The 15368-nt window shown below is 40.7% G+C and overlaps 1 protein-coding gene across 15 annotated transcripts in view; it reads left to right on the forward strand.

Annotated features, from left to right (window-relative positions):
- The window catches only part of GPATCH2L (G-patch domain containing 2 like), a 119535-nt gene that overhangs the window by 95320 nt on the left and 8847 nt on the right, over nt 1–15368 (forward strand). For 13 of the 15 annotated variants that reach the window (XR_014808917.1, XR_002345562.2, XR_014808916.1 and 10 more), the window contains 2 exons: nt 65–150; nt 11977–12071. Coding sequence is in view for 11 of the 15 variants with exons in the window: in XM_084966116.1 (XP_084822242.1) it covers nt 65–150; nt 11977–12071 (181 nt within the window). In the remaining 4 variants the exon portion in view is untranslated. Of the gene's footprint in view, nt 1–64; nt 151–2763; nt 3285–11976; nt 12072–15368 lie in introns of those variants that run through there. The other 2 variants (XM_084966119.1, XM_084966117.1) reach the window with 1 other exon arrangement.

Raw genomic sequence — 15368 nt, forward strand, 5'->3', positions numbered from 1 at the left:
GCAGCCCTTTAGGATCAGTCTTGTTTCATAAACCTTACTAAAATAATCTCATTTGTTCCTGCAGTTTAATCCTCTTTCTCCCCTTTACTCCCTGGATGTTCTCGCTGATGCTTCTCACCGGAGATGTTCACCAGCACACTGCTCTGCCAGGTAATTTCTTCTAGGGTCTGTTTTTTTCCAGATGATACTGTTTTTCTTTTTTTAACACTTCAAATTAAAGTATGTTTGTGTATACTATCTAATTCAATCTATACAACAACCTTTTGAAGTCAGTAGTTGTTTTACTGATGTAGAAACTGAGGCAGAGTATTGAAGTATCTTTTCTGTGATCACATGGCTAGTATGTGATTGATTGATGGACTGACTGATTTTAGGGCTTCACTGCAGGCATATGGAAGTTCCCAGGCTAGGCGTCAAATTGGAGCTGCAGCTGCTGGTCTACACCGCAGCCACAGCAATGCAGGATCTGAAGCGTGTCTGTGACCTACACCACAGCTCACAGCCATGCCTGATACTTATTAACCCACTGAGTGAGGCCAGGAATCAAACCTGTGTCCTCAAGGATACTAGTTGGTTTTGTTGACCACTGAGCCGCAGTGGGAACTCCCTAGTATGTGATTTAAATCTCAGCTTTGACCTGAGCTCTGGCTCCTGTTCTATCTTTCTTCTGCTAAATGTCCCATCTTCAAAAAAACATTATTAATGGCTGTTGCCATGACCTGCAAAACCCTGCATGATCGGACTCCTGGCTTCATGTCTAACCTCCTTTCATAGACTTCTTCCTCCCCACTGGGGAGGAGATCCACCTGTGCCAGGGAGCTCCCATTTGTTCTTCAAAAAATCACAATCCTCTTCTGCCGCTGGACCTTCACATGTGTTCCCTTTGCTTTGACCCACCATCTTGGAGCTCTTCTTCCATGATTTTCTTTTCAGCTCTGGCCCCTCCTCGGGGGGCCTTCAAGACCATCCTGTCTAAAGGGGCCACCTGTACCGCTCACCACTCATTATCTATTTCTTTACTTTAGAGCTTTAATCACAGTCTGTAATGACTGTTTATTGGTTTCTTTTCCTACCTTCCCCCGTCTCTCACTAAAATATAAGCTTAGAAGTGCCGGGACCTTATCTTGTTCCCTGATGTGTCCCCAGCACCTAACACAGTTTCTGGCACTTACTGGGCATTCAGCATACCTTCGTCAGAATGAATCCTGCACTTCTGTAGTAGAATGAAACCAGTGCCTCTGAATATAAATTCTCTATGTTGGGTGACTCACAGAGCAAATATGGTTTCACTGGAAGCCTGCCCCAGCGAGTTACTGTGCACATAGGCCAAACCATAGAACTTCTGTTATTTCTAGAAGCACAAAGAATTTCTTTCCAAGGTTCTGTTTTTGTTTTTTTGCTTTTTAGGGTTGCACCTGAGTTATATGGAAGTTCCTAGGATAGGGGTCGAATCGGAGCTGCAGCTGCCGGACTTCACCACAGCCACAGCAGTGCCAGATCCAAGCTGCATCTGTGACCTACACTGGAGCTCATGGCAATGCCGGATCCTTAACCCACTGAGGGAGGTCAGGGATTAAACGTGCATCCTCATGGATGCTAGTAGGGTTCATAACCTGCTGAGCCACAACGGGAATTCCATGATGATTTTTTTTTCTTCTTAACATGTTCTTAAGTGGATGTGTTCGTAGATTTGGGGTGTAGAGTGTACAAAATATTCTTTCATGGATACAGTTAGAAATTCCACTATAGGCTATAATAATAAACTCTGCACTATAACCTGCTGCCCAGCCTTCTACTGGAAAAGTAGTGCTTCAGTAGGAAAGGTCTTTTGCAAAGAGAGACTACCACATGTGGTGTTAACTAAGAACTTGGGAAATTGTGGAATATTAAACACCGTCGTTTTCTTTAGTCACATGCATCATTCATTCTTTCATCATTTGCTGATTCCCTTTTATGTGCCTGGCGCTTTGTTTGGCACTACCCTTAAGGAGGAGTTTTTATCCTCCTGGCAGAGTCAGGTGTGGAAATGGACAGCTACAATTTGGAGTGATGTGTGCCTAAAGGTGTGCACCAGAGTGACATGGAGCACAGAGGAGCGGTGCCTAACTCAGGCTCAGGTAGCTTTTCTTAGAGGTGGTAGTGCCCAAGCTGTCTTGGAACCAGACACAAGATTTCAGTCCATAGAACAGTCCTCCAGCTTTTTGTCTTAATACCAAATTAAACAAGGGCCGTGTACGCTCTTTGGGAAAACTGTATGAGTAGCACCATGTCATGTTAGATGCTGAAAGTGGATCATTTGCCCTCCTTCCTTTACTTCTGCTACATAGAGCTGTGCTGTGCTGAGATTGGTATTCATGCTTTTATCATATTTTCTGCTACCTGTAAGGCCTCACCTTGGCTTGGAGTGGGTGTGAACTTATTGTTTGTGTATCCCATTATCCACATCATTATCTTTGTTCTCTATTTGCAGTGCTTGTGGCTGGGCTTGGAAACATAAGCAAGCCTAGGCTGTGTTTCTGGTGTGCTCAGCTCTAGGGAAATACTGCTTATTGCATCAGACTGTTGCTGAAAGCAAGACAAGAGTATATGGACAATTAGAGCTCATTGGCCTTTTAGACATCACTCCCAGGGCAGTGGATACAAAGTGGATTGCAAACAGGAAGTTTCTTTGGGGTAGCGGGAAAATTTGTTTAAACTTGCATTTATTTATTATTCTTTTTTTTTTTTTTTTTGCTGTGCCCGTGGCATGCATAAATTCCCAAGGCAGGGATTGAAGTCATACCACAGCAGCAACCTGAGCAGCTGGAGGACAATGCTGGATCCTTAACTCGCCATACCACAAGGGAATTCCTTGTTATACATGTATTAGTCTAGCAGCACATGTTTTGTTTTATATGTATTACATATATAAAGAGTGTTTGCTCAGTGTTTGCTCAATTTTCTTACTGATGAAGGTGCATAATCAATAAAGATAGATAATCACTGATGTGTGGGAAATGGTCAGCACAAATGACCTCTCTGCAGGTTTTAGAAAATGTAGATGATAGAACACTTAACCCTCGGGGACCCCCCTTTTTCCTTTGAAATGGTGGGGGGTTCCTGCCCAGCAAGGGCAGTCTAGCTTCACTGTGGCTCACTGATGAGATTGGATTCGGAAGTGGATGGTGGGCTTTGTAGAGAGTAGACCATTTAACAAAACCTGGCACCTAGGAAGAAATGTTGAAGAGTGGTGGTGAGGGAAGAGGCAGGTGAATGACTATATTAAAAACTGTTTCGAATGGAAATTGTATCTTGTTCCATTTTATTTGTAGTACGAAATGATTTCTTTTCAAAGCATCTGGGCAGCATTGGGAATTTCACACCCATCATTAGAACGATTTGTGTGTGTGTGTGGTGACTATGTTATCATTAGTGGTATAATTTTATTTTGCGAAGAGAGAAGTGTTTCCTGTTTTATCACAGCTTTCCCCGAGGAGGGCTGGTGTATTAATTTGCTGTATTGCCTCCTGGCTGTTCCCAGGCTGTTTTTCCTCTTCATCATGGAATTTTTAATGGCTCTACTGCCTCTTGGGAAGCATGTGAGGAAGAGTTCCTCAGGGAGTGCTTCCCTTTTTTCACATGCCTATAATTACTCTCCTGTAAGAGCACAAAGAGTTTGATAATCATGCCTGAACTGTGAAGGTTTCCTTCTGTCGGTTACTGAGCTGAGGCTGCTTCCTGCCTGGATGTGGCCAGTTCCACTCCCACACCCTCAGCTGCATGAGAGTGAGGGCTCCTCAGCCACCTCCGCACTGCTGGAGCTGTATTTGGCTCTGGTTCTCTGTGTGAGGCCTGGGGGCCGCTGGGGGGCGATGAGTGACCTCACGGTACACTCTTGCTTAGCATTTCTTTGCTATAAACAAAGAAATAATGGCACTGTAATTTTAAGAGACCATTCGATGTGTCATTTTAATACAGCCCAGATGGCATGTGCGTGAGAGTGAGTCTTTGTGGTCTTTCGATTTGTGGGCTAAGAGGATTTCAGAAATTCCACTCTAGAAATACTTAAGTTTGGTGGTTTTTAACCCTGGCCATACTTTTGAATCACCTGAGAAACCTTAAAAAATATATCCATGCTGGACCCCCACTTCCCAGGATTCTGATTTAACTGGCCTGGGATGAGGCTCAGGCATTAGCAGTATTTTGAAGCTCCCAGGTGTTTCCAATATATAGCCAGGGTTGGGAACTGTTGCCCTGAACGCATATGGTTTATGACTAGGGCTTCGTAATTTGCTTAACAGGAAATCCCACTTCATAATTGGCACGAGCTCTGTGTTTTGGTGTTGTATGCACAGTTCTGTATGGGAGGTGGAACCCTGGGCTGCTCTTCCCTTTGGAGAACTGCTGCTGCAGGTGAAGAAGAGAGTGTTAGGGGCTAGCACAGTGCCTGGCACATAGTGATTAACAGATGGGCAGAGTTGGTGGGTGGACAGTTGGATAGTGGGTGGGGTGCACAAATGAAATTTGTAGACCAGCTGTTTTGGTTGTTTTGGTTGTTAGTAGTGGACATTGCTATTAAAGTAGTAAGATTGGTACTGGTGTTAAGAATTGCAGCTGCTCAGACAGCAGATGGTGTGATTGGTGTTCTGGTAGAGGCAGTGGTATTGCTGTCAAGGACACAGGTGTGGAATGGTAATAAGGAGCTAGTGCTGTAGGCAGCTTTTCCCAAAATGAGAGATTTATTGATTGTGAAGGGTAGCTTTTTTTTTTATAACTGTTATTGTCTGAGAAAACCATACCTGGAACTTATTAATTGCCACATCTCTTTGTATGATGCACAAGTCACCAGTTGTAGTTTTTGAGTGTCTTGAGGCAGTTTTGAGTTTTCTCTAACTTTCCTGACCTTTCTTCGATTTTGGGTGGTGACTTGGTAGTGTATCACCATTTCCATTTATTCCTCCTTTAAGTTCTTCATCTCATATTAGTGTGAGGCAGACTCAGGTAAGAATCTTATCATTACCTTGGTGAAAGACTTAACCTCCCTGTACCTCAGTTTCCTCACCTTGAAAATGAGGATATCAATATTTTTTAGACTAGTGGGTATCAAACTGAAATGGTGTATTTGAATATTTAGTATGGTGGTAGCTAAAATTATTTTTGTTTATAGTCACTACCCTACCCTGATCTAGGATATTAGAATAACTGCAGTTTTACAAACCTTGAATTGGCTTCCAGAGTCATTTACTAATGAGATGTAGTACAGATTCTTGAGGTTCTTAAATGACCTCAAGTGGACTCTAAGAGAAGGCATTTGAACAGTGCTTGGGTGAAAAAGAGAGACCTTTCCTGCCCATTAGAGGGTTGAAATACGATGGGCTGCACTCATTGTAATTCATTTTATCTGTTCACGAACGTTATGATCTGCATATCAGAGTTGTGTGCCCAGCTGGCTGTGCCACTTGACAAGGAGTTTCAAAGAGCAAAAAGAAGACTCAATTCATGCTATTAATTTTGACCTTTGGAGCCATAGTAAACAGCCTCAGGTTTTACCTCAGGGCTTGGGGGAAAGAACCTTTTATTAGTCCTATATCTGATGGGGATGCTGTGATGCACAGCAGCTCTCACTCACCTCTTTAGTGTCTTAGGAAATATTTCTGCTATAGTATTGTCCATAAGGCTGACAATCCTGCTGGAACTTGCCATTAAATGGTACATACAGTTCTGGAATCTTTTGTCCTCTGTTGGATAGTCTTAAATCAGCTCTCAGTCAGCTGGCATCTTACTCCCTGAGCAGAATGATGAAAGCATTTTCTCTCTCTCTGTTTTGCTGTTGTAATATCCTCATCCTTCCAATGGATGTGAAACTGTTTTGCTCCTGTGGGTGGCATGAAACAGCTTCATGATATGCCACCCTTAGCCCAGCCAAGGGAAGTGGATTACGGAAAGTTTTCAGGTGCTAGTGAGCACTTTTTCACAGACCACTGAGGGTTAGGTTTGAGTGAAAACACTGGCGGAATTGTGACGATTCCTTCCTATTAGGTAAACCTCCTTCATGTCCCCTAATTGTGAAATTGTTTTCTCTCCCTGGCTGCTTCTAATGTCACAGGCCTGGGTCCTCTTATATGTGCAAGTCTGCGAAAATATTCCCCCTACTGGGTGTTTAATAAATGTCAGTTAACCCTGAAGGGAAGACTGCATGTGAGGAAGGGGGTTTCTGCTTCCTTAGATTGAGTCCCCTTTCCTCATTTTGCACTCGTACTTTGCTTGCTCCTTGATGGCAGCTCAGTGTCGTGTGTCTGTTAGTTCTGTATGCGTCGGTCTTCTTCACGGCGTTGTGAGCTCCTGGCGAATGGGCCCTTGGCTCAGTCATCTAGTATGTAACCCCTCTACATCCAGCATAGCGTAGGCCTCCATAAATTTTTGTTAAAAAATAATTGGGGTGAGTAGATTGGTAATTAAGGAGAATAATTGGAATGTATGATATATAAGACCTTTGGTCCTTAGAAATATCATTAATTTTTTCCCGATGTTACTTATTTGTGTAGGTTGAAGAAAAAGCACAGCAAGTAAATAGCTTTTCATAATAAATATTATTTTTATTTCATACAGGAAAATAAACTTTTCAATGAGTCTTTAAAATGAGTGATTTTTGAAGGTGAACTCTTCCTTCAATTAGCCTGCCATTGGCAAATAAAGAGTGTTCTCTTTCCTTTAGCGTGACTCTAAACATTTTTGTTCTAAATCTAAAGCAGTCACTTGAGTTATTTATTTTTGCCAACATTGGTTCTATTAAACATGCATGTATTTCTCAAAGTAATTTTTTCCCCCTAAAAGTACATTCCTGCCCCAGGGACATAGTGATCTGCCCAGTTTCCCAAATAACATTGCAGTTTAAACAACTCACCTGATCTTTTCAGTTACCTACAGTAAAAAATAAAATAGATGTGTTTATGTGTGGATATGCAGAATATGCTTTCAGTTCATGGTTAATTTTCTGTATTCACCTTTACATTTATGATGTGAATTTAGTGATTTTTCCTAAAGAATTTTTAAAGGGTGTATTTATTACTTAAATGATTCCTTCCACCCCACCTCCCTCAGTACTTTTTGGCAAAAGCTGCTGAACACGATGCTCTTAGGGGAAGTACTGACCTGGCACTTTCATGCTGTGAAAGAGGTTGTGCCCAAAGAATACTGAGTGAGGCCCAGATCAGATGAAATAGAACCAGTGCAGTCTATCTTTCCTCAGGTTAATTGCTTACATACTGGGGAACAATGTTTTTATCTAAGTTTTTATTCATTTATTCATTCTGTTATTCTTTAAATATTTATTTAGATCTTCTTTATGGTCTAGCTTGGCTTTGGGAATTTGGTTGATTTTTTTTTTTTTTTTTTTTTTTTTCGCTCAGTAATTTTCACAGTAGGTAGAAGCTTATCAGAATTACCTGAGGAAGAATTTCAAAATAAACATATTAGAGATTCTTCTCCCATCCCAGCATGGTGGGAGATGTGTATTTTGTAAAAGTTCCTTATGTGATTCTGATAACCACTTGCCACTCCAATTGAGAAGGAAGTTTTAACTTAGTAGAGATTTTAATTAACGTATACTCAGCCTTTATTGTCCCTTGCATAATTGAAAGGTCCCTTTCCTCCTCACACAATACGTGCATGGTTCACCACACAAGGACAGTTGTGTACTGCTCTTGAAAAAGAGTTTTAAAAAATCTAGTTAAATCTTCTACCCTTTCACCTGTAAGGATGGGAATCTGTGTGTTGTTGAGAAGGGGAGGTTCAGACTCTTCCTCTGTCCTTTGAGATGCCTCGCCTGTGTGTTGTCTCTTTTCAGTTTCTGTCTTATGAGAGTAGACAATGCCACTGTCAGAGTAAAACATCACAAATTAAAGAAATAACACATTAAACAGAAAGGGAGCCAAGTGGTTAAATACTCGTAAATGAAATTGGGGGTGGGGGTAGTTCAGTCTATTTTTCCTTCCCTTCCTTAATTCTTTATGTCTACAGATAATTGATTTGGAATTATTTGGGGGTAAACACAAAATTGGAACTGCCTTTTGAATAGGAAGCTGAGATGCAGCAGTTGCCTGCCTCTGCGCTCAGATTCCCGAAGGACACAGGGGCCCTTCCAGCCCCACAGATTGTTCTTCACTCCTGGCCAGGCCTCTCCCAGAGCTCTGAACGCGCCGCTCAGCACAGCAGATCCCCCGTCTCCTGCTCCACGCTCTGGGCTTTTCCCAGGCTCCTTCTGAGTTCTCTTCCTTCTGTGTCCTCTAAGGTTTTTCTCAAGCGGTAAACTCTGCCATTCCTTGGGCTCACTTGACGATTTGATTCTTCCTCCCTCCCCACGTTTTTGCTAGGAAGGGATATAGAGAAAAATAGCCCTTTTGTACCTAGCCCTAAGGTGTGAAGTTATTCTGCTTCTTATGAAGTAGCTCTCCAACCTGGAAATGGTCTTAAGTGTTTTTAAGAGCGAAGGAGTACCAAGTTGAATTTTAGGAATGAGCATGACTTTTTTTTTTTTTATCCCTACCTCAGCTTCTCTTTTAGGGAGATTCTGTAACTGGGAAAACAGTGCAGCTAGAATGGGACTAGGCTACAAGCCCATGAAGGACAAGACTCTCTGTTTTGTGCACCACCATACCCCAGTGCTTGGTAATAACTCAGCGAACAATGAAAGAAGCAAACCCCCTGCTGATAGAAGGGAAATAGTCCACATAGAAAAATATTCTTTTATAACACTAAAAAAAAAGATTATTAATAAATTGCATTACCTGGTTTCAGAAAGCTTATAGTTCCTTCCTAAGTTATAACCAGAGGAATTAAAATTTAAAGGATTTAGAATGTTCAGAGTGACAGGAATGAGAATGAGGTGGTAGAATATCATTTACTGCAGAGAAGTGACAATCAGGGGTCATTTAATGTAGGGGACAGTTAACCCTGATTCCCTTAATATCATGGAGCAGTGGACGTGTGGGGATCCAAGAAACATGGCCCAGAGGCAGGGTGGTGTAGGGACCACCTGAGCCTTCACATCCACAGCAGCTTCCTGAGGACAGTGAAGGGTATAGTGCAGTGAATAATTATGTTCAGAATAGTAGGTAAGTAATATTCTTTTCATTTTACTAAAACATTTAAAGCCACCAGATTTCCATTTAAAGTGGTTAAAAATGTAAGCATTTTGGTACATAAAAGCTTTCATTTTTTTACTCCAAAATGGGTCAAACCTTGAAAATATGAAAGAAATGACTAGGTCCATAAAGGAGTGATGATATGTGCCCTCAACCATCTTACTGACATATATCAAATATGCAGAGCTGTGAAATGATGGATGGTGTAAAGGCAATATTTATTTTGTTTAACTCAAGTGGTACTTTGAGAATTACTATCTTAAAATCCTTCTGAGTGCTTTTCTTATGCTTTTTATTTTGCTTCTGTCAAAACTCAGCATTTTACAGTAACCTTGAAGAAGCAATTAAAGTTTTTATTGAAAGATAGCATCCAGAGAAGTGTACAGAGAAATAAACACCTGACGAATTTTCAAGCCATATCCAAGTAACCAGCATCTAAACAGAACTTTACCAGAAAGAATCCAGAGTTCCTTATGCCTTTTCTAGTCACTGTCTCTCTTCTCCCACTACCCACAGCTCAAGGTAACCACTGTATTGATACCTAATTACCATAGTTTAGTTTGCAGAATGGTATTAACATTGGATCAAACATTTTGGAGGGTCCTTTAGTGAGCCTAAGGTAGAGAAGAAAGCATGACTATAAACTGTTGCCCTTTGCTCTACGTGTTTCTCTTTTGAAAGTCTTCAGGAGAAGCATGATTGAACTAGAGCAAAGATATTTAAGTACCTTGTTTGTAGAAAAGGTGGAAGCTCTATTTCCACCTTTTCTGTTTTGAGGAAAAGCAAAATTTGTAGCATCATTTTCTTTTCTGCCTGTTTCTTTGGCTTCAGAGGGAATTACTACCTCTGCATTCAGACCTGCTTACCTTTGACATTCTGTCATGTTTTTCTTATCATTAAATCAGCATGTTGATCTAGACTTATCCCCAGAACTCTGTAAGGTAGAAAAAATGGATTGTTTCCCCCGTTTTTCACGTTCATATTTATATTTCATTTTGGGGTTTCAGAATTTACTCATGGAGTACCTAACTCTTTTGCCATATAGGTGATGAACACTGTAAGGTGACTTGGGTGGAATTTTCCAAACCACAAGCTTTCTTTTGTAGATCTCTGCCTATTGAGTATTCTTGACAGTCTAAAAAATTCCTTACAATTTCAATATCTTTTCATATTTATTAATTGAATTGACTCTTAAGCTTTTGCCGTTCAGTGTGTGTGTGTGAGAGAGAGAGTGCATGAGTGAGAGAGTGAGAGCACATGCCCATATGCCTTTAAACTGGAAATTGCCAGATTGGGGACCTCTGAATTTGCCCTTTGAACAGTAGTCTTGTTGCCTTGCTAACTAGGCTCGCTTAGATTTGACTGAGCTTTCGGCCTTAGACTCTTAAGACATGAGACTCAATTCCCCAGCTGGGCCTACCAATTAGAAGTTCATCTGGTATGATTTTATTAGAGTCTTTTTTATCTGTTTTATACTCTGGGTGTGTTTTAAAAATTGTAAAATATAACATGAAATTTATCTTTTTAACCACCTATAAGTATACAATCAAATAATTGGTTTTTAGAACTTTTATTCCTATCAGTTTTAGTCAGTAGATACTGAGTAGGGATCAGCTATGCACCCTGGGCTAAAATTGGAAAATTATGTAAGAAGTATAAATATGGCCCCTGTTCCCAAGGAAATTAGCGTCATTAGGGAAACAAGATAACTTATACACCATTTAAATAATGATTCATGGTAAATAAGGCCTTGAAGTTCAAGGACAGCTTTATGTAAATGTGAGACTCAGCTTGTTTCTTAATCAGAGGTAGGATCTGTCTAGGTTGAGAAGGAGGAAGTAGAAATAGCATACCAGATCTTTTAGTGTTAAATCCATCACCTTTCAGAGAATCTTTTACTTTTCTAGCTTTGAAGCTCTCTCTTGTTTCTAAGATAAGCTGAATGTTCAGATGAGGGAACATATTATTAGCATATAATTAATATTTTGAAAAGTCACAGAAATGAAACATTTATTTTGTGATACAGATTTATAGGGGAGTTCCCTGGTGGTCTAGTGGATAGGACTTGGTGCTTTCACCACTGTGGCCCAGGTTCAGTCCCTAGTCTGGGAACTGGATCCCACATCAAGCTGCTGTATGCTGTGGTCAAAAAAAGAAAAAAAGAAAAAGAAAAAAAAAAAAAAAAGGAGTTTCCATCGTGGTGCAATGGTTAACGAATCCAACTAGGAATCATGAAGTTGCGGGTTCGATCCCTGGCCTCGCTCAGTGGGTTAAGGATCTGGCGTTGCCGTGAGCTATGGTGTGGGTCACAGACGCGGCTCGGATCCCGCATCGCTGTGGCTCTGGTGTAGGCCAGTGGCTATAGCTCTGATTCGACCCCTAGCCTGGGAACCTCCATATGCTACAGGAGTGGCTCAAGAAAAAAAAAAAAAAGAAGTCCAGGTTTTTAATGATAGAATTTAAATTCCTATTAAAGTTCTATGCAAATATCTGTATTATGCAGCATTAAACTTTTCACTGTATTACCCCTTGGGAGTAGGTATTTCATTGGTGAGTTTCGAACAATTGTGGTTATAGGTTTTATGAAAAATAATTGTACAAGAGTCAGCATGTAATGAAACATATTTATTGAAATTAATCTTTGCTATTCTGAATTCAGGTAAGAAGTTTAGAATGGGTATAGAATGAAAGAGTTATGATTAATTCTGAGTAATTTTGTACCAACACTCGAGGCAAATGCTGGTACCCATTTTGTTAGTGTATGTCTATAGTGTGTCAAAGGTTTCATCTGGATCTCTCTTACAATAAGAATTACAAAGTTAAAACAGTATTTTTTTCTTTCTCATACTTGCAGACAGGCGAACATACACCTGGGACCCCCGTGTTCACGTGACATCAAGAGGAAACGGAAACCTGTGGCCACAGCATCTCTGTCCAGCCCAAGTGCCGGTAATTATATACATAGTTATCCTTTATTGACCACCTGCTATGTGTCAGACACTAAATTATATGTTTTATATACTCTTTCATCTCACCTTTATGATAAGGTAGGTCATTTTATTTCCGTTTTACATGGGAAAACTGAGAATGTGAGAATTACATAATTTAAGGTCACAGATATTTTCAGAATTCAAACCTAGTTCTCTCTGACCCTGAAGTCTGTGCATTTTCACCATCTCATGGCTTTCTTGAGTCCTTGTACTCCACTATCAACAGTCTTTAGTCGTCAGCACTTTTGCTCTAGCTCAGACAGGATATGGGGTCTGGTAATGGAAATCCTGGTAGGGTGGCAGTTTGGTCAGTAGTGAAGCAGCCACATGGATTTACTTACTTTCATATTTGGTATACAGTACATTATCACTGTTTTAATGTGGAATAGAGTGCTTATGTTTTACCATTCATGAAATTTCTAATTAAAAAATAAGTTTTCAAATTAAAACCCTTTAGTTTTCTGGGCAGAATTAGTTCATAGAAACCAAAATAGTGGTTATCTTCATTGGGTGGTGGTGACCGGAGGAGGACAGGAGGACGTGAGGAAGCCTTCCGGGATGCCGGAAATGCTTTCTGTCATGAACTAGGTGGGGATTACTGAGCATGTACACCTGTAGCGACTCTCTGAGCCGCGCATTTATGATTTACGTAGTCCATATGTATATATATTATCCTTAGATGAAAAAAGGGCGGTATTTGTATCACCCAGATATTGGATATCTGTAGATATTTTTCTTTGGAGTTGATAGTTAAATGTAATTAGTAATCATAGACATACTTCGAGTATTTCACTACATTTTTGGTGAATTATTCTGGTTAAAAAGAGCAGATCTGGAGTTCCCGTCGTGGCGCAGTGGTTAACGAATCCGACTAGGAACCATGAGGTTGTGGGTTCGGTCCCTGCCCTTGCTCGGTGGGTTGATGATCCGGCGTTGCCGTGAGCTGTGGTGTAGGTTGCAGACGCGGCTCGGATCCCGCGTTGCTGTGGCTCTGGCGTAGGCCGGTGGCTACAGCTCCGATTCAACCCCTAGCCTGGGAATCTCCATATGCCGTGGGAGCGGCCCAAGAAACAGCAACAACAACAACAAAAGACAAAAAAGACAAAAAGACAAAAAAAAAAAAAAAAAAAAAAGAGCAGATCTGCTTGTAGGACGTATCAGAAATACCTGTGCTTATTTTCTTGATGATAGTTCACTCTGAAAGAATTGAGTGTATCGTAAATTATTTTCCTCAGAAAATACTGCATATTATGTAGATCAGAGCAGTTGATAGCCACATAAAGAGTAGACTTCAGACAGGTAGGAACTCTGATCTCTCTTTGAAACTGACCTGTTTGAGCTTCTGTTTGGAATGACTGCTTGATAGTATTTCATTAGTCTTAATCACAGGTCTGGTGATGGTAGTAAGTTTGTTTTAGTGATTTCTACCTGGACATGCCCTGAGCTTAACATTTTGTGTGAATTATTTCATTTAATCTTTGCAGCATTTTTATAAGGTAGATGATCTTTTTAGTCCCAATTTATGCATGGGAAAATTGAGGCTTAGAGAGGTTAAATCACCCACTGAGGTTATATAGTTGATAAGGTTTGCAGTCAAGATCAGACCAATTTCCCTGTGACTCTATAGCTGCCCTCTTAAACACTGCAGGTGTTTGGTCTTATATGTGACAAGATTGGTTCCAAACCATGACTCCACATCAAAACCCAGATTCTCATCCAGTCTGTGGTTATTGGAAGGATTAAGACACAATCTGCCCTCTTTTATCTTTTTGTCCCCCCGCCCCTAATATCTGGCTTCTGTTTCTAGCTTTTAATTGCTTAGAACTGTTGAGAAGAGTTTACAGTCCTTATTCCATATTCAAATCAGAAAATGTCCTGGGAGGTATTAAATAGGACTTGAGCATTAAACATTCCCCTCCTGAGCCCGACTCCTCCCCTCACTTGTTGACTAAGGCCTGCTTTACTGAACAGTTTTTTTTTTCCTATCCACAACCTGAGTGCCCCATGGAGGTGAAGGACATAGCCCGAGCCTGCGCCATCAGTCAGCAGAACAAATGGGCTTGCTCTACCTAACATCGGGCCATCTCGGATTCCACCTCTTTTATAGAAATGAGTGATGAAGAGAGGTGTGTTCCGCTTTGCCGCTGTATTAATACACATCAGGGGCCAGCTCCTGGCACTAAATCACGCTCCTGCATACATCTGTTATCGGACTCTTCACCAGTGTGATGAACAAGACTGCAGATAGAGGCTTCCTTGTGTCATTCTTTATAGGATTTTCCTAAAAGAATAAATAGCTCAGATCTCTGCCAACACTCTCCCCCTGTCACTGTGATGAATTCAGCTTCTTTCTTAAACATGCAGCCACAAATCTTTTCCCTTTCCCCCTCCCCCACTAGTGGAAAGTTTTGAGTTGAAACTGACTGGATTTAAAGATATTAATAAGGCTAGAAAGGTGAAGAGCAAAAAGGAATAACATGCCTTCCTGTCTTTTTATACTAATATTAATGAAGGCCAGGGAAAAGGACCTTTTCTTAGGGTCTTAGGTAGGTCCTTCTTGAAAGCATAGCACCTCTATTTTTCTCATATCCTTTCCTCTCCCTTTTACGGCTTGTAACATGCAGGTGTCTAGTGTACAGATCCATCCCTGGATCTTAGTAGCTGTAAACTTGCTTTTAAATTCGATACACAAGAACAAGGAATGCCCAGCAAGTGTCTGCCTCATGCTGAAATGAGCCAGCTATGTATGTTCTTTTAGAATGTGACTGGAAAAGATTTTATCCAAAAATTGAGACTAAGTAGTTATAAGAAGCATAAGGAAGTCAGATGAAAACAAGACTTCATTTCTTTGAGATGATTTTCTTCAATAGAATAGCAGAACAGAGCTTTGGGTGTGGAATTCCCATTCCTTCAAAAAGTGAATACATGGCTTTAGATAATGGAGAATTGGGATGATAAGATGTTAAGCACCCTGTGTTGGCTATGCCAAGAGCCTTTTTTGACCTCTTTCATCCTGGGAGAGGATATGTATCCTTAGAGCATCAGTCAGAAGGGTACCTAATGTTTAACCTTATAACTAGTTATCAGGCCAGTGATGCTAGAGATGCATTCACAAAGGCAGGAATTTTTACCTGTTTTGCTCACTGCTGTACCCCCAGCATCTAAAAATAATAGTCCACACATAGAACAGTCTCACTAGATATTTATTATATGAATAAGTGAATAGAATCTTAAAGTTGAAAAAGAGTTACTCTCA

Source organism: Sus scrofa, chromosome 7, assembly GCF_054392235.1.
Source record: "Sus scrofa isolate SSC_HxYL_T2T_F1_AM1 chromosome 7, Sscrofa_HxYL_maternal_Yorkshire_Landrace_v2.0, whole genome shotgun sequence".
NCBI lineage: Eukaryota > Metazoa > Chordata > Mammalia > Artiodactyla > Suidae > Sus > Sus scrofa.